Source organism: Neopelma chrysocephalum, unplaced genomic scaffold, assembly GCF_003984885.1.
Source record: "Neopelma chrysocephalum unplaced genomic scaffold, ASM398488v2 Primary Assembly neopelma1_22b, whole genome shotgun sequence".
Lineage (NCBI taxonomy): Eukaryota > Metazoa > Chordata > Aves > Passeriformes > Pipridae > Neopelma > Neopelma chrysocephalum.
In genome coordinates this window covers 8228535-8248392 of record NW_020897690.1, presented here as the reverse complement: position 1 = coordinate 8248392, position 19858 = coordinate 8228535, and the positions used below count along the sequence as shown (strand labels likewise).

Sequence of the window (19858 nt, the reverse complement as noted above, 5' to 3'; positions counted from 1 at the left end):
AGTATGGTAATGTAGACCTAAAAGTTTAACTTAAAAGGTAGTAATCTTACTGGAAAAGTAATAACATTATTATTCTTTCATATGACCTAAAGTTAAAAATAGGTTGAAATACAGCTATTTTTGCCATTTAGAAAAATAAATGCACTACAGCTCTTAAAAATCAGCTGCATGTAGCTATGACTTGCTATTACTCAAAAATGTATTTCTGTAGTGATGTGCTTCACTGCATTTACTTAAAAAAATAATAATTTCTAACGTGGAGAAAGTGTATTTTCTAGCCCCAGCAAAGAGTGAAAAACAGGATTTAAGCCATCAAGGGGCAAAGGAAGAAGGCCACATAAGAGCGGCCTATCTACATGCAAGCTTTGAGATGGTACCAGTCTCCCTCGAAATGGAAGGGATCACAGGTTTTGGGAGAGAAAAAGGCAGTTACTGCAGAATGCCAAACTCTCTGTAAGAAACACCGAAATGTATTTTCTAGAAAGAAAAAAGCTCTCATTCTCATGCAGATACACGCTAATTCAGTACAGTTACAGCTTTAAACAGTCAGTGCTCTTGATGAATGAATCTCCTATAACTACAGTGACCTACTCACCATCTTCTGTAATAGTACCACTGCTGGAACCATTGCTTTTGGCCTGTCTGTGAGAAGAAGAGAGAGAAGACTCCGCGTTTTGAACCTTAGGAGATGGGGAAGGTGATGGGGAAGGTGTGAGAGTTGGTGATGTGCTTTTAGATGTAGATGAAGTCCCAGATGGAGGTCTTTTGTTCATCTCCAGTTTTTGCTGTAGTTAATGATACAATAATTTCAGTTAAAAAAAAACCAAAAGAGTGTTTACCTATATATGATGCTTCGTTATTACTGAAGTTGCATATAGTTTCTGCAGAGCATGTAGTCATAACTAGAAGTTTCTGCTTGATCCATAGTGAAATAATTGGAGCAATACTGATTTATCCCAGATGAAAGTCTGTCTCCTCAAATTCATCAAGAAAAATACATTTAATAAGGCTGTAATTTTATAATAAGAAAATTATTTCTTGTAAAGCAATACCACATACAAGCAATACAATTATTCTTTTCCTAAAAGGACTGTCCTGGTTTGAGTCCATCTGGCAACTATGTGGCTTGCTCACCTCCCTGCCCTCCAGTGGAATGGGGAGGAGAATCAAAGGTAAAAATTGTAGGTTGAGATAAGAACGGTTTAATAATAGAAACAAAGTAAATTACTTTGACTCTGATAACAGGCATATCAGATGCTCATTTAAAGTAGCATTTCATGCTGGATTAACTAGAAATATGTGGTAAGCATAAACTAAGTTTTGGGTGCATTTAACAACTTGCTGCACTGGAGTGAAAGTTTCCAGTCAACTCTTAAACTTGTTATTACCTAACACAAGTCAAATGATTCAAAATTATTAAGTATTTTGTACATGTTTAACACATTTGGAGGCATGGAAAACAGGAAAATACATGAGTTAAAATGAGGAGTAAGAATATATATGTATGTATATTGGTCTTTTCAAAAATAAGTCCCTGTACCTCATCTCCTAAATTCCTCAATCTATATATCACTTCATGTTCTGCATTCACGTTGAGCCTTTGAAGGGAAACTAGCTATATCACTTCAGAGTAAAGTCCAGGAATAACTAACACAAAACACTGGATCTGGGCCATAGAAAGAAATAATGAGAAACCAAACTAAAAGTGCAAATCTACCCTAAGATCAAGTATTACATTTACTGTTTTTTAAAACAGAATTAAATTAATAATAAATCAAAATCATGTTTTATTATTAGGTTTGATCTTCTGTAGGCTTGTAATTAAAAGTAAGGTTTGTGAAGCTGAAAAGTTTCCACTACTGTAACAGGTGTTCATTCACTTTAGGCTGTGCAATGTCGTATATCAGCCATCTATGACTGAGATACGACCTATTATAATTAGCCAATTTGGAAGTACAAAAATTTACATTTCTCCGTACCTTTACATGTCCATTGCCAACAATCTGAGCACACTGCAAATCAGACAGAGTGGATGAAGTAGTTGACTGGACTGGACTGTGCTGCTGGCTGGGCTTCTGTTCAGGTAAGCCTGCTGCTTTTCTTCTTTGTGCCGCAATCTGAGACAAAACATTATCTGCACTGCCACCTAAAACAAAAAATATAATAAAACCAGTCAAGGAAATCAGAATTTTGAAATACTTGTTAACTTTCAATTCTCCCATCTCTACCACCACTCACTTTTGTTTAAAAACTGACTGGATGAAGCAAGAGAGAATTGTAAGGTTCAGATCTGTCCAGCAGGTTTCAGAAAAAGGATTAAAAAAATCAACTGCAGAAGAGAGAAGCCAGTCCTGTCTATATACACACAGAGTTGACTTTCATCCTCTTGGATATGGGTTTCATGAGCCACTTCATCATATTGTCTTCAACAGCTGCCAGGTACAGTGCTTGCAGCTTTGTTTTTGATTGAAAACTGATTTTTAATTAAACAACAAATAAGCAACATGGGTAAGAATCAGTGCTATGAAATGCATGTTGCAAATGAACCAGCATCCACCTGATCAACCATGGGTGGACCCAATAAAATCTGCATGTTTTTCTGAGACAGAGGCTGGCCAATGAGACTTCCGTAACAGATGTGAGGCTTTTCTTCCCTTATGTAGGTGTTCAAAGTCCAATCCTGGTTCAACAAAATTTATAGAAGTTTTGCTCTACAGCAGTAGGAGCTCTCAGAAAATGTTTGTCTTCTACCATCATCACAAACACTAATTTTTTTAGCTGAACCAGATACAAATTACTTTCTTACTAAAAATGGTACCTGATCTGTTATGCAGTTCTCCTCCATGCCTGTTAATTCCTGCAATGTTATTGGATCCACCAGAAGAATGAGGAGAATGACTGAAGTTGTTGGAATTTGAAGGAGATGCTGGTCTTCTTGCAAATGTTGGTAATTTGACTGGTCTAGTACCTTTGCTAACAGATGTCTGGAAAACAAAATGAAGAATAATTTTCTTTCTCGACTGAGCACAATGAAGATCAAACTTCAACTGCTATTTTACTTATTCCACATTCTGAAACTTCCACTGAAGAACATAATACAAATATACTGAATATATTCTATACTTACATAAATACATATACTTTTAATATATATACTCAATGAAAGAAATTACACCATATAAAACCATTAATTCTTCTTAACCTTCAGCCAGCACAAAATGAGCATCCACAATGCCCTTGAGATGGGCTGTACAGAATATTATGAGCAGTGGGAAGGAAAAAAAAATGGTCACATGTGAAACTGCTTTCCTGAGAAATCCTAGTTTTGTCTCTCCAATCTTACAAAACAGTTACCATCTACTTCTCATCCATCATATCTCTGTTTCTTACAAACTAAGCTGCAAGAAGTGAGATAAACTTTATCTCCACCAGTTGGATTTTTGTATTTTGTTCAACCAAAACCTGCATAATTTGACTGACTTTTGCTAACTGAGGCACTACTGATCTAGCTATATGCTAGCCAAATCCTCAGCCACATCCTCCTTCATTTCTTTTGCTTTTACACCACTGGCCACTGCCAGACATCTGACAAATGGCTTTTGCAGCTTAGCTTTTTCATGTTTCTTATCCAAATCACTTCTTCCAACTCTGACTTACTATGTTTCTCTCCTCCCTATTCCCTTAGCATAACCCTTCTTTCCTCACAGAAGTACTGATGACTAGTCCTCCCCTGCTTCTCCTGCTCCTCTCTTTATAAAGTGAGCTAATTATCCACTTATATTACTACAATCATCTTTTTTAGGATGACAGACGTTTACCTTCCTGTTATGTCAATTCCCTTCTAAGACTCCACTTTATTCTACCTAAATCGCCCCTACTGATATTAAGCTAACCTCCACTTAAAAAAAGGAAAACAGAAAAAAATTCCTCCTAAAATGTCTTCAGTGTCCTGTTTCTAGAACTGACATGAAACAGTTCTGGACTAGTAAAATAAACTCTTCTTTCCACTTGACTATTACAGTCCACATTTAGGGGAGTAAGCATTTCTCTTTTTTCTCCTACTATGAAAGCAAAGGTTGTTGAGGTTGTTTTGTTTCTTGTGTCAAGACAAACCAGCTACTTTTCTTTTGGTTTGCGTTTTCACTAAAAACACTGTAGAATCAGGCAAGCTCCTTCTATAAAAAAGAGAAGTAATTCAGACTTTTTCCCTTCACAATTTAAGGCTGTATGCCTTCAAGCCCACTTGATCACTGCTTGCTACAATTTTAACTATTGCTAATCTTTCAGAATGTTATGTCTGTATATTTGTCTTACTGATATGACTTCCCTCCTGCTCAGGTCCTAAAAATTGATCAATTCTTATTCTTTTTTTCTGTCCCTGATCTTCTTCCAAATCAGAGCAGTTTTGACTACACTCCAATGCCTGTACCTACTTTGGCTACTAAGACATGGGACATGGGTGGAACCAGCAGCCACTTCAGCAGCCTGCAGCAAATTTGTTAGGGTTCTATTTTATTCTGATTAACAGCAAGAAAAAAAAAAGCCATCTCATTTCATACAAAACTTTTGTTCCATTACGTTCTTTCCTTGGAGATGTGCATTCTTCCTAAACAGCATTGCTTAAAAGGACAAGCCATTACTGAGACAGTGGGTTAAAAGTAATTTCTAATCAGAAACCGTGTGGCTCACAAGTCAGCATGGCCTGGACATAACACAGTATTTTCGTACACATTTAGTTTGCTTACTATATCAGAGTTTCCGCTGCTGTTAAAATCATGCTTGATTGCTCTCTGTGGCCAGGCAGTTCTCATCTGTTCAGCTTTTCCATCTTTGCTGAGTCGTGTTCGGTCAGAATTCCAGAGCTCAAAGCTCGAGGGCGGTAAGAAAGGTGGTATCACTGCCTTCAGCTTATCGCTTGGCAGCCTGGTAAACGGGGCACTACTTCTCAACTGAAAGAGAGAGAAACAAAGAAGGGGGGGGGGAAAGAGTCACTTCTTAAGAGAGATTACTAGGAGCTGGTGATGTACTTTCAAAATTTTAAGTTAAGCAAAAAGATGGAGATGTGCATTTTTAAATAGAATAAAATGGAAATGAGACACGAGTAGTATTTTTGAAAAAGCACAACATGTAATAACAGAGAATCCAATGAACATTGTTGCACCCCTCAATATTATGCTTATTCATTTGATAAAATGAATATAGTTCATTAAGTGGCAGAAACTTCTCTTCCTTCACTGGGCTAAATATTTTTCAAATTGACTTTAACAAGAATGTTAAAAATTAATTTTCAAAGAAAGAACAATGTAGTACTCTCTGTATTTCCAGACAGAAGAACAACTGCAAACAGTGAACAATTGCCTGTTCCTGCTGTACATATTCTCCAGAAAGAGATTAAAAATGACACAACTGATTTGGCTCCCTGGAGTTCTGTTCATCAGTTACATCTGTTCAGTTACATCAAAAGATACTCCAACTTCTTACAAAAGAACAGAAAGAACAACCAGTCAAATTTAATGACATCACCAGGGAGTAAGCTGTAGGGAAATTTAAAGCTACAGCATAACAAAAGAAGAAACAGAATAACACAAACAAACATGCTGAACTTAATATTTTTGGTTGCCTCTACTAGTAATTTCACACTTCCATTGCACCACGTGCCACCCATGTGTTCCTCACATCATACATCTCGTCAGCAACTAATCATCTGTTCCATCTCCTTTACTAATTCACTGCTGATCAAACAAACGTATGGGTAATTCTTGAAAAAAGCCAGCACAGCTTCCATATCATACCACTTGCAGTACTTCCTAGTCTAAGAACTACTGATGTATCAAAGCCTGACAGTTCTTGTCTAATGACTATAAACAAATGATAGATCTCCTTCTGAAGGCATCTTGGTCAGGAGGTAAAAACCTGTAAAAATTACGGGAGCCGCACAACCTTCTGAATGAGGCTGACACACCAAGAACGCTGCAACATACCATAGTTGTCAATAATTCATCATCCTTTCCTCCTTTTGTAGTGCTTGCACCTGAAAAATACATAAATGATGTTTTATTGTTTACACGCTCTTACTTTTGTCCCCAAGGACAGTGTTTTGTTCTCAAACAGTCAACAGCTTTACCCTCAGTAAGCACACACAACAAAGATTTCCAGTGACACTGTCATGCACCTAAATTAAAGTTATGCCAATAGTCTTACTTTGCATCACAAACTGGGGGTGAGGGGGCTTCATGGACAGCTGTACAATTTCAGTAGATGTGCTTTACAATTTGGGCTTTTTCACTTTCTTCTCAGGATTCTTTCTTTATTTGTTCAAATAAATTGGTTTTCACTATATAAATTAGTTTATCAAAGATACTAACACTTCTCAGTGACCTGTTTCTATTCTCCAAATTAATGGTGCTTGCTAAAGAACAGTAACATGGTTATATCAGCGTTTTCCTGCTTAAATGATGCTGCACTGAGTGTTCATCACGATTAACAGTCAGGAGTGCGAACATCTCTTTCTACATACTACAAATACATTACATGTCTTTTCATTTATATTAGGCTAAATAAGAACTAATTCAATAAATTAGAAATAGTATCATCTTGAGTACCCCAAGAGAGCTCACTTCCCATAAGACAACTCTGCCTTTACCACTAGCTTTGTTATTTGTGATCCGAGCTGCAGCAGCATCAAAGTTTCCAGAGGCATCCATATCACTCTGTGAAACTGCTTTTATAGTGGAATTTAATGATGGTTCAGGCTCATCCGGAAAAGGCACAAACGGATTGGAAGGAAATCCATGGCGCAATGTCTGAGTCAATTTCAGCTTGCGGAATCGATTGGACATCCTGCTCCACCAGGACTAGATTGATAAGAAGACACAACAATTTAGTTCCAACTAAAAGAAAAAAAAAAAAAAGGAAAAGAGATGTACAATTAAGTAATCCTTACAGCAGTGATAAAAAAATTCTGTCAAGGAGTTTTTGAGATAAACTAAAAAGCAACATCCTATTTGTATAATCTCTTCCCTCATTTGTCACCTGGCAAATGCATTACAATGTTTTTCCACACTATCCTGAAAGCCAAGGTAGATAGAAGCATTAGGGCAATTTAAATAGGGAATATTTACAGCTACATAGCAAATATTTAATCTTTCCATTAGCTTCCAATTTCACCATCGATTCTTATACTCTCTGGCATCAATGAACGGGCATGTCTATCTTCTCCTTTTTAGAAGTGTTCATAGAAGCTTATCTGATCTGAATGAAACTTCTTAAAATTTTCAAAATCAGTGGCAAACTGGAAGAGTTCTGATAGTATTCCTGTCAAACTAAAGTCCTATAATCCATACAGTGCTGCTACACAAATAATTTAAACTCTACCAGACTGGAAACACTATAAACTGAAAAAGAGCAAGGCAAGGAAATATCAGCTGTGAAAACAACACAAACCTTAGGACTACTGTACCTACAACCTCCATCCATACAGGCATCACATATGTGGAAATTGTTACATAAAAGGACTATCTTTGCTCAAAGTAAAATTTATTCAAGTATTCACAGACTTGCACATTTTTACAGGCAGACAATGCAAGATGCTTCAAGTCTTTAGCAGGACATTTCTCTAGACTATGAAAGACATATGCAATCTGCATTAAAAATTAAGTGGTTTGTAGATAAATCAGTCAGATTATAAGTATCTTCTGATTATTTCTTAGTAAAGTTTCTTCTTCCCTTTCTGGAACCCTTTTTGTAAAAATGTTATATAAAAGTGAGAATACTTCATCAAGGCAGCTTTATGTGATAGCCAATCTAGATAACAACACTTTCCTATTTTACTCTCTATTCTTAACCATCACTTCTTACAATACGTATTCTGCTCTCTTCTTCAGTATTTTTCAACTGCTCACTGATATATGTCTTCTCAATTGTCATATAGTAGAAGTAAGGTAAACTGTAAACTTATCCCCTGCATATTAATCCCTGTAGCAGATAATTAAAAAGATTTTAGATCTGCACAGAGCATTAGTAATGGATAGAGTTCTCAGGCCTCTGTGTCTCTTGGAGTCACAACTGATAAAGACTTATGTTAATTTCAGCAACAAAGATCTGATGAAAAAAGGCAAGAGAGACAAATAGCTCTGAGAAAGCAATAAAATCTACACAGTTCAGCACTTATTCACCTTCCAAAAGGAATTGAAAGGGCAAAAAAATCCATCTAGGTTTAACCTAGAGTACAACGAATCTACAATTGAGAGGGCTTGCACAACGTGGTTTGGTTTCGTTCACTGAAGCTGGCTTGCCTGTGTAAGAAAGATCACTTCTGACTGCCTACCATCTCTGTTACTCCTCCTCACAGTGCTTCTGCTTCTTTAACATGTGCTCGCACCACAAACTAACCCCAAATACAATAAGTACAGCCTCCATGTTACCAGACAAAAAACTGCTGATCTCTGGCAAGAAAGGAACTATACTGAAGAGGTTTATCTTGTGCTCTGGTGTTCTGGTCTGAGCTCCGGGGTTTTTAGTCCGCTGTTGCAGGAGGTTGTGGCCTCTCCATATGCCCCTACCACATCACACAGGTACAGAGGTTGGAGTAAAGGGCTTTAAATTACACTGAAGCAGTCAAGTAACAAAAATGCATTTATGGTTAAAAACAGTGTCCATCAAAAGGCTGAAATCTAGCAGCAGTGGGAGAAGGAAACTACCAAAGAACTAGAAAAATTATATTGCTCCTTGAGAAATACCTTAGACGTTTGTACCAATACTAGGAATGAAAGCATAAGGGGTAGAACTGGAAATCTCTGCCCTAAAACAACTTTAATCTAAAATAGAAACTGAATGTGATAATTCACACTGCTCTAATACTGACATTGAGAGTATAACTTGCTGAAAACAAGCAGGAAGAAAAAAGAGGAAATAAAATTTTTGCATATGGAAAAGGCACAACTTTGTTTTCAAGGCTATGAAATGGTGAGAAACAAAGCAGTTAGCAGTTCTTGTGTGAAAGAGGTAAATAATGCGATCATGAATATCCACTGCATAATCAGCAGGTAAAGGAACAAGGGCCTGTATTATGCATAAATAACAAATAAAAGAAACACATAACAAAATAAAAAGTCTACTAGTTAACAACAAAAGTGATCAAAGAGGAGAGACTGAAAAGGATTTCTTTTTTTAAACTCCAAAAATAACCTACCTGTGATCAGATATTTTAGTAAGAATATCATTAACAGGAGAGGTAGGAATACATGACCATTTGCTTAATAGAGTAGGAGTATTTAAATGAGCTTGCACAAATTAAAACCAGACAAGATTGATTAAAATTACCCTAGAGGAACTATAGACAACACGATCTCTGAACAAATATTGCTTATCTTCAATAAAAGAGGATGGAGGAAGTTACAGAAATCAGGCAAAAGGCAAAGGCACAATTACTCAAAGAGGAAAAACCTGAAGATTTACTGATCAAAATGCTTAACCTGAAAGGGTATAATTGAAAAAACTTCATACATCATCACAGCTCATATGACATAGCATATGACATGGGTTTGTCAAGAATAAATCCACCAAATTAATACCTCTTTTTGACAGAGTAACCAGTAAGTGGGCAGAAGGGAGGAAAAGCTGTATTGTAGCTTGACTTTAATAAAATTTTTTTTGCTATTTCATGTAACATTCACTGAACGATTGAAAAAAATTCACAGGCTGGTCAAAAGAGAGATGAGTGTTATGACACTGCCCTCCACCCAGACAATTTGAAAATACCATTTTTACCCTGTTTCAACATTTGTAGGGAGAGTAGGATATGTAACATACTCATGGTCAGACAGGCTGGTTAATAAAGCATTAAGCAGTGATGGAAGAAGGGACTATATTGGCTTCCAGGCTATATATATCAGAGAACTACAGAGAATACAATTTCTGCTGAAAAAAATGCCTGATTAAGAATTGTAAACACTGTAATATTTTGTAGTTTTGAGACCAAATACTTAAACATTCCCAAATATGAAATGTGTCAGTACTCATTTGTATGTCTAACAATTTTTTTTATATTTCACTTCATAATCTTTTATGACCTTAATTCAAACCTTTGTGTCGTAACACTACAAGAGCTGGAATCCAATCTGTTGTTGATCTGTATTCCATAAAGCCAAAAGCTATTCTGACAATTTCCCGCCTAAGTAACTGCACTCTTATATAGACCAGTTTAAACTGACATTGCATCATATTGAATAGCACTTGTTCATTCATAACTAAAACTGCAAAACATAGTTGAACTGAAGTACAACTTTAAACAGTCTTCAAAATTAATGTCAAAAATAGCCTGGAAAGTAACATGTCTGTTTCCAACACCCTGATAATATTTATACTTAAAAGATGACATCACAGACTCAAGGAAATTCTGAGGTACACCATAATTAAAAACTATTCACGTAAATGGACAACAGCAACAATAAAAAAAACTAACTAACGCTTTTTCCCTTCTTTTTTGCAAACAGACAACATAAGTCCCAATACCTTTGTTTAAATGGCACGCATTTGTTCTAACTCTATGTTGTTTCCTACGGGACCACCATCAGTTGGGAGCTAAGGATACAGCATGGCAGAGGACATGTAAGCCTGAATTGCACACTCTTCCACTAGTCTTCATATTAAAATCTCTGCTATGATTTTCTTAATTATCAATGCCAATAGCCTGCTTCTATTTCTGGGTATAAAGGCTAACCTCTGTACAGATTTAAAATTAAGATCCTAATAGAAACTGAGTTCCAAGCTTATGAACATGGTACCTTCCACTTAATTACGAGATCTATTTCTAAGCACTGAAATGCTTCAACGCAAACTTCCTTAAGTCTTCCTATTGCATTGCCATCTGAGAAAAAGAATGCTCAACACATGCTGCGTTCCATAAAACCAGGAAGCACTGTCAACAAGAAACTCAGAAACACACACACAATCCCCAACAAACTCAGTTACGTATTAGATCCAAAATACTTCTTAGCAATTACTTTCTCTGCTTATACATTACAGGAATATGTAATTTAATTTAATTTGGGTTATTTATCAAGAGTGAACATATTTACCTTTAGACCTCCTTTGTCATCTGGCAACATTGGGACATTTAAGGATTGCCTACTTCTGGAACTAGGCAAAGATGATCTGTTGTTCAGTTTATTCTTGTCTTTGTCTACTTGCATGCATGCTGATGCCAGTAGTCTTACAAGCTCTGTATCTATAAGAAAGCAAATTAAGACAATGTTTAGTCTGGTTTACTTTCCTAAATTATGACTCTGACACTTTTCCCTATAAATCCCATATAAGTAGTAATGAATCTACCACTCCAACACCAAGCAGATGAATCCCCCAAACTTTCTTTCTTGACCGACATTTCCCACACCTTCTTCCCACACAGTGGGATGCAGTCTTATCATCACCTCTCTAAAGGTATTTATCAATATAAATAACCAAGCTATTCAGTCAGAATCAGTCACGCATGACCAACTGAACTGCCTCCTCTCACACTTTGTACAAGTTAAGAACAATATTGTGATGCTTCCTTTTCTCACCTGACACAGAAGAGAGTAGAGAAAAATGAATATTCTTTCTTCAAGTGCAGGTTGCAGAAAAGAAGCTCGAAATTAAATCCCAAAGAGAAAGAAGATGTTCAGCCTGGACAATGAAGGGACTGAAAAGAAATGGTAAGAAAAAAGGTGGACAAAAAAAGAAATAAAAGTAAGAGGAAGAAAAAAGAACAAGCATGACATAAGGACAGGAAAGCAAAAAAAATATTCTGCAAATCTGCATTTTATATGGCACTCAGGTAGGATTTTCAGAAGAATAGACAGAATTGATCAAGAGAGAAAGGTTACAAGACAAACTATTCTGTCACAGAAGTTAGTTCTAAAATAATTCACTGTATTTATTTCCTAAAATTTCATACTACTAATCATCTATTTTTGACAAGGAAAGGAACTTGCTAGTGACCAAAACCATTACAATGTGTAAATACAGAGAAAAGAAACATTAATTTCATTAGCAGTAGTGGGTTTTGGCTTCAGATAAATCAATTTAGGTACCAAGCAAGGCTAACAATAACAAATTATTAACAAACTAAACAAACTAAACCAAAAACTAAATGTATTTCATTGAAGTCTTCCCAAAGCATGCTGCTTTTTCTAAAGCACTCCCTTTAAAAAAGTGAAAAACAACCTGAACCCTGAAGTGTAATTTATTCTCAGCCTTTACAAAACTAGTGGGAGGTTCAGCCAGGAGTTCCTTACTTTTGTTCCGACTACGCTCTTTTTGTCCGGCCCCTTTGCTGCTCTTTACTGAACTGGCTCTCGTGACATAAACACCATATTTTTTTGAGCATCTTCAAAAACGAAGTCAAGAGGAATGCATAAAATCTGTTATCCTTTAAATGTATACACTCATCTAACCAATTAACTCAAACCCCACCATTTTCAGGCAATGTTCTTTGTCGGTCCAGTCCAGCCTGGACATCAGAGGATACTTCCTAGCAACTTTCATGTATTTTCTAGATCAGAAAGGAAGTTTGTTTATTTATGTTGTACATTTTCCCAGAGCTTTTTGAAGTAGCATACCTGGATCATTCAGCAGCATTATGAGGTCAAAAGCTGTATATCCATTTTTTGCACGGAGATTGACGTCCGCTCCTTGATTTAACAAATACTTTACAACGTTTTTGTTTCTTTAAGGGAATAAAAAAAGGTGTTGATCACTTAAAAAATAAATAAATAAAATAGAAACATCCAATACTCCATTTTCAACCTTTTATAATATTGCTCCTCAATTAAAGATGTTTTACCTTTTCTGCAACTAATCTAGCGTAAAATTTATTCACAAGCTCTTTAGAAGCTCCCATGATTCCCTTGTCAGTCACTGTTTTACTCACTACAAATCACATTAATCAACATGCAGAAAGTCAGCCTTAAAAACCTAATTTGAATAGCCAGTTTCTTAAACTGATCCTTTGGAACTGACTGGAATTTGTTGCCAAACACCTTCCCAATGAAGCGCCATTAATGCCTAGGGCACAAAGGCAGATGAAAAGAGAAAGGTCAGCTCAGTAGTCGTCATATGCCATCACCAGGACTTCAACTCAACCCCACATTCACGGCTTGCATATTAAGAAATTGCACACAGAAAAGCCAAATTGACTGAAGATAATTATAAACTTCAAACAGTACTTCACTTAATTACAGATATAAATTTTATCATTAGAAAGCACATTATCACTTCCTTGAGGTGTTTAAAATGCAAAAACAATCAGCATTAAATGTCAACCAACACAAACACCTTCCAACAAAAGCTCCTAAAAGGCAGCTGCATAAAAGACACTCACCATCCCAGCTCCATTAGCCCCTCTCCCCTCTCATATACCTGAATAAATAAGCAGGGCTTGCCTCCTGAGTTAAAAACAATACTTTAATTCTGCCTACAAAATAACTGAACAGACAACAAAGCTATGAAAAAACATATTTAATACAAAACTTCTCTTGAGCAGCAACTGACCTTGTATAAAAACAAACTCTGACATGCATAAACAACACAGAGCAAAAACATACTCAAGCAACAATAGTGACTGCAAATTCTAACACTGAAGGCTGACAAACAGATCTCAGTATCTCCAGAGCATCACTTCTTATCATACACATGAAGTTTTCACTGCTGAACTCACTCCAGACAAAAATCAACCCAAAATGGAGGAGGACTGTTACTCCTCTAATAAAAATTCTGCTTATCCTAAGCACAGCTCCTCTGCATACTTCTCATTACTTCTCTTCCTTAAAATTGTATCATCCCTCCATCCTGCTTTCCAGTCCTGAACCTTGAGGGCACACAGAGATGCAATACTTTAGCGCCCCGGCTCACAAAGAACTTGTCTGCTCCCTCCTTCAAGCCCGAGACCCTCCACACCACTGATGCTCCGCAGGAAGGGTTAGCTGAGGTTCTGCAGAGGTTAAAGATTTCCAAATGTTACGAAAATTTGCAACTAGTCCATGCCAAGAGAAAAGGCTAAGATGCAAAGTACAGAATTACAAGGTTAATTATTTATTTATGCACATGAGGTGTCCCAGCCAAACTGGGGCACCCCAAATGTGGCTTTACACACAGGACTCTTGTACCCTTCAACTGTACACCAACACTCACACTCCCAATTGCTCGTCACAGTAAAACTGTATTCAGACAGTGCCAAGTGTATGACAGAGATCACACGTGAAGTACCAGCCAGGCAAATTTCTGGGGTCTGACTCTTAAGCGTCTACCTACATTTATAAAGGAGCTTTAGAGAAAATGACAGAGTTTGGTTGCATTTCTGAAAACTCCATGAAAACTAAAGGCTGAATAAGGAAACACAGCAATGGTTTAAGACTGGAAAATATGGCACATGGAAGGGCGATTGCCTTGAATTTTCACAGCTTGATGTGGCTTATAACCCTGGCAGGGTGATACAATCTTTCACAATGCTGAAAAACATCAAAGGATGGAAACTGAAATCTACACCAAAGCTCCTGGTGCCTGCCTGGAGCACCATGTTCTCTGCATTTATTTAGCAAGCTTCAAGTTCCCAAATGTTTCACTCATTCTGAAGTCCAAACATCATTCAGGTCTGAAAAGCTGAGGACGGTGCATAAGTCATGAAAAACTGAGGTCACAAGTGTCTCAATTTCTTGTAAGACCCCTCTGCTTCCAGAATCAGTATCAAAAAGTTTTTTTTCTATTGGGATGCAAGAAGAGTTAAACTTCTTTACTGCTAGACCCAAAGACAGTGCATATCTTACCCATGGTATGTGGCCTGCATCAGTGCTGTCCAGCCATGAACATTATCCTGTTTATCAACATCAGCATTTTTCTCAACAAGGAGCTGAACAAGGGGTAGCTGTCCAGTTACAGCTGCAATCATCAATGGAGATGCACCGTCAACATTGGTAATATTGACCTGACTTGGGTCTTCATCAACAATCTCTTTAACCAGCTGGAAGTTTCCTGCAAAACAGGCATAAAACATAATCTACATGGGCAACAGAGAACTGCTCAGCCACTGAATTATTAAGTATTTTGATTTGCTGACACTGGTCTACATTTAGTGGAATTAAAACAGAAAAAAATAAAGTACTAGAGCAACTGCAACACTAAAGCTAAAAATCTGTACTGATCTTTGGTCTTTTAGTTAATTAGTACATCTTTTCAGCCTACATAAGATTGTGGCATTAGTATGGGACACCGTATTTTCCTGATTTTCCCTACCTGTACACTCACAGTGCAACTCCATTAGAAGAATTATTTTCTGAAATGAGCAACTAAGTTAGGAAGCTGTACAAACTGCAACCCACATGTGAAGACACAAATAGGGAATATTTCTATTAAATTGTGGTAAGATGATGTTGTGCAAGGAAAACTGATGACTCCAAGATCCCTGTTCCATTTCCACAGGCTGAAATCACAGAAAGCAACAATTTTATAATCAGACTAAGTGGGTAGAAAGGCACTCTAAAAGGTGGCAGAGGAGGCCATTCCTTGCCTTAAGCAGGTCGAAAAATGCTTTGTGTCACATTAACCCATAAGTTCCTCTAACAGAGGTAGTTCACTGATTCAAAAAATCTCTACTGATAGAATTCCATAACCTCCCAAGGAACTAATCTATTCCAGCGCTCAACTTCATTATATTCAGAATGATTTTTTAAAGTCCTGCCTCCAGTATTTGAACTAAATCTCCAATGCAAAATGCCCCTACTCCCTGCTCAAAAGTAATGCATCATTTGCCATCTTTCTAGTTTTTTAAAAGTGAAATTAATGTTCCAGTTTCAAAGTATAAGGGCTGCTAGTCACTTGAGTTCCTGTCTAGATTAGGAAAAGCAGTATACAAAATATGCTACTGAATATATTTTAACAAGGTTGTGGTTTTTTCTAAACTTAAATTAGGAGCAAGCACTTTTAAAAAATGTATGAAATAGTCATGGTTATCTTAAAGAGCTTAAGCTCACTGACCACCATTATTTTTTGATGATATATGGCAAGCAAAAGCAGGGAAGTTAAAGGAAAGAAAAGATCTCTGTGACTGTATGTACCACCATAGCAACAGAGGCAGGAATAAGCAAATCATAACTGTCACGCAAATGAAAAAAGTCTCACCTTTTGTAGTGGGTTTCTGTGGCTGGGTTTTGGTAGCGGGGGGGCTACAGGGGTGGCTTCTGTTAGAAGCTGCTAGAAGCTTCCCCTGTCTGGTGGAGCCAATGCCAGCCGGCTCCAGGGCGGACTTCCTGTCACTGGCCAAGGCCAAGCCAATCAGGAGTAATAGTAATGCCTCTGTGATAACATATTTAAGAACAGAAAGCTATTGTGCAGAGAGAATTCCAGCCAGGGAAGAGCAGAGTGAGAACACAGGAACAACAATGTAGACACCAAGGTCAGTGCAGAAGGAGGGACAGGAGGTGCTCCAGGCACCAGAGCTGAGGCCCCTGCAGTCCATGGTAAAGACCATGATGGAGGCTGTCCCTCTGCAGCCCATGGAGGACCATCGGGGTGCAGAGACCATGAGGAGCCTGTGACCTTGTGGGAGGCCCAAGATGGAGCAGGGTCCTGCCGGAGACCTGCAGCCTGTGGAAAAAGGAGCCCACGCTGGAGCAGGGTTTTCCCGGGTAGAACTTGTGGCCCCTGTGGGGGACCCACGTCAGTACAGCTCATTCATGAAGGACTGCACCCCACGGAGAAGTGATCCACGGGACAGCGGTTTGGGAAGAACTGTTGCCTGTGGGATGGACTCACATCAGAAAGGTCCATCAAGGACTGTCTCCTGTGGGAGGGACCCATGGGAGCAGGGAAGGACTCCTGTCCCTGAGCAGCATCAGAAACAACAACTGACCATAACTCCCTTTCCCTGCCTCCCTGCGCCACTGGGGGGAAGGACAGAGAACATGAAAAGGAGGTGGTGTTGGAGGTGAGGAAATGAAGATTGAAAACAGAGCACCAAATTCAGGATTCTTCCTAACTTTATAAGCAGATACAGACTTTTGTGAACCATTGAAGAATATGCATTTTGGATTTTATGTTGTGTTTCAATGTTGTGTTTTGTGTTTTATGTTTTATGTTGTGTTTGTTGTACAATTCCCCATATACTGTACCCCTAATGCTGGAAAGTTCCACTCTCCCTCATGGCCCTATACCCTGTCCTCCCATTGGTAATTTCTACTGCATTGCAGTGGTTTCCATACTTAGTTACGTTTTCTTGTTAATTTGCATGCACTGCCCTTACTCTTCCCTAATTCTGCCCACCTTCCAGCATGTTCTCACCTTACAATATATAAAGCGGGAGCCATTTTGAAGTCCACCTTCAGTTCCAGAAATCAGTTCAGTTTAATAAAGTTCCTTGACCATTTCACATCTGAACCCTTGGAGCACGCAGTCTCTCATTTCCTGAGCAAACCACGGCAAGGAGGGTTGGGGGGAAGGTGTTTTTAAGATTATTTTACTTCTCGCTCTTTTGCTCTGATCCTGTTAGTAACAAATTTAAGTAATATCCCTACTTTGAATCTGTTTTGCTCATGAAGGAATCAGTAAGAGATCTCTCCCAGCTCTTCTCTCAACTCATGAATCCTTAGCGGGTTTTTTTTCTCTCCTCTGTTCAGCTGCAGAGGGAAGTGAGATAGTGACTTTACTGGGTACCTGGTATTTGGCCAAAGTCAACCCACTACACCTTTACACAGATGGTAAACTGCTTCATGGCATAGGCTGCCTTCAACTCAATCACAGGCATGTACATTTTCCTTGGAAAGTCAGTCAGAAATCCAGACAAACCCGGCAGGCACTTGAGTGCACTCAGTAGAACTAACATCCAACAACAACACTCAGCTGATTTGCTGGAATGGGAATGATACAAAAGCACAGAACTAATTTTTTGTGTCCCAATTTGGTAAAAGGCAGCAGGTGGCTTTTTTAATACAGACCCACATCACAGACTTTGTTAAACAGAAACCCTGGAACCTACAGAGACTCCAGAATTTACTTTGAACTCTGGCCTGGATACCCCTTAACCTAGTGAGTTGCTTTTTTTAACAGTGCTGGCAAAAAAAACCAGAGAGAGTATGCTGACCAGTATTCATGGGGCCCTTCCCCTAGTACTCCTTCTGACCCAGTACCAACATTTGTAAATCTCAATTATCACAGGGGTACAAGAAGGGAACCTGAACTCTCTAAAAATCTAATAGACCTGAGGCTTTCCCAGGAAGACGTTTTGGTAGCTTACACCTGAAGAGAAGAAACAGAAATCTGTTTCCCATGTTAGGAAACAAACATGCTCAAAAGTTACAACAATTAGACGTGGTGGAAGAATTGTTCAGTACTTACCCAGTTTCAAAGCATGAAAGACATCAGGTTGCCTCTTTTCTGTATCTGGAAAGAATATAAATATTTCTATTAGCAATCAATAAAAAAGCAATAATTTCTAGTAAATTTTTATAGCAAAAACTATTAAAAATTACATAAAAGTACTATAAAACGTATGTTTAGACATACATTTAATAATAACAAAGAAACCACTGACAACTTCTTTATTCCCTTTGGGAAGAGTAACTCACCTGTATGGTTCTCTTTGCAGAGCTAAAGCTACAAACCACAATAAAGCACCAGCACAGGCTTTTCAAATTCCATTCTCTATCAGGAAATTGTATTTGGTAACTCTAGTGTTTCCTGCCTGGAAGACTAAAACATTCATTAAAGAACCACAGTATGGTTCTGTGGTCAGGTGTAATCCTTTGTACAATAGTGAACACTCAAATAGAATCATAGAATCATAGAATCATAGAATCATAGAATAGGTAGGGTTGGAAGAGACCTCCAAGATCATCAAGTCCAACCCCTGATCCAACTCCAATTACTATATCATGGCACTAAGGGCCACGTCCAATCTCTTTTTAAAAACCTCCAGGGATGGTGAATCCACCACCTCTCTGGGTAGGCCGTTCCAATGCCTGATAACCCTCTCTGTAAAGAATTTCTTCCTAACATCTGACCTAAACCTCCCCTGGCAGAGCTTGAGCCCATGTCCCCTTGTCCTATTGTTGGTTGCCCGGGAGAAGAGACCAACCCCCGCCTGGCTATAACCTCCCTTCAGGTAGTTGAAGAGAGTGATGAGGTCGCCTCTAAGCCTTCTCTTCTCCAGACTAAACAACCCCAGCTCCCTCAGCCTCTCCTCATAGGACTTGTGCTCAAGTCCCTTCACCAGCCTCGTTGCTCTTCTCTGGACCCGCTCCAGCACCTCAATGTCCTTCCTGAACTGAGGGGCCCAGAGCTGAACACAATACTCAAGGTGTGGCCTCACCAATGCAGAGTACAGGGGAAGGATCACTTCCCTGCTCCTGCTGGCCACACTGTTCCTGATGCAGGCCAGGATGCCATTGGCCTTCTTGGCCACCTGAGCACACTGCTGGCTCATGTTCAGCCTGCTGTCGATCAGCACCCCCAAGTCCCTTTCTGCCTGGCTGCTCTCCAGCCACTCTGTCCCCAGCCTGTAGCGCTGCAGGGACAGGTTGTTGTGGCCAAAGTGCAGGACCCGGCACTTGGCCTTGTTGAACTTCATTCCATTGGAGTTTGCCCATCTCTCCAGTCTATCCAGATCCCTCTGCACAGCCCTCCTGCCTTCCGGCAGGTCGACACTCCCTCCCAACTTGGTGTCATCTGCAAATTTGCTGATGATGGACTCAATCCCCTCATCTAAATCATCGATAAAGATGTTAAAAAGGACTGGGCCCAGCACTGACCCCTGGGGAACACCACTGGTGACCGGCTGCCAACTGGATGCAGCTCCGTTCACCAGCACTCTCTGGGCCCGGCCCTCGAGCCA

General features: G+C 38.7%; 1 protein-coding gene across 7 annotated transcripts in view; it reads right to left on the bottom strand.

The window, feature by feature from the left end:
• Nucleotides 1–19858, bottom strand: part of ANKS6 (ankyrin repeat and sterile alpha motif domain containing 6) — a 43073-nt gene that overhangs the window by 12514 nt on the left and 10701 nt on the right. For all 7 annotated transcript variants that reach the window (XR_003533612.1, XR_003533613.1, XR_003533615.1 and 4 more), the window contains exons 3-12: nt 18364–18408; nt 14802–15006; nt 12600–12706; nt 11079–11227; nt 6644–6854; nt 5982–6031; nt 4746–4949; nt 2819–2984; nt 1980–2146; nt 596–785 (exon numbers count right to left, since the gene is read on the bottom strand). Coding sequence is in view for 4 of the 7 variants with exons in the window: in XM_027679531.1 (XP_027535332.1) it covers nt 596–785; nt 1980–2146; nt 2819–2984; nt 4746–4949; nt 5982–6031; nt 6644–6854; nt 11079–11227; nt 12600–12706; nt 14802–15006; nt 18364–18408 (1494 nt within the window). In the remaining 3 variants the exon portion in view is untranslated. The remainder of the gene's footprint in view (nt 1–595; nt 786–1979; nt 2147–2818; nt 2985–4745; nt 4950–5981; nt 6032–6643; nt 6855–11078; nt 11228–12599; nt 12707–14801; nt 15007–18363; nt 18409–19858) is intronic.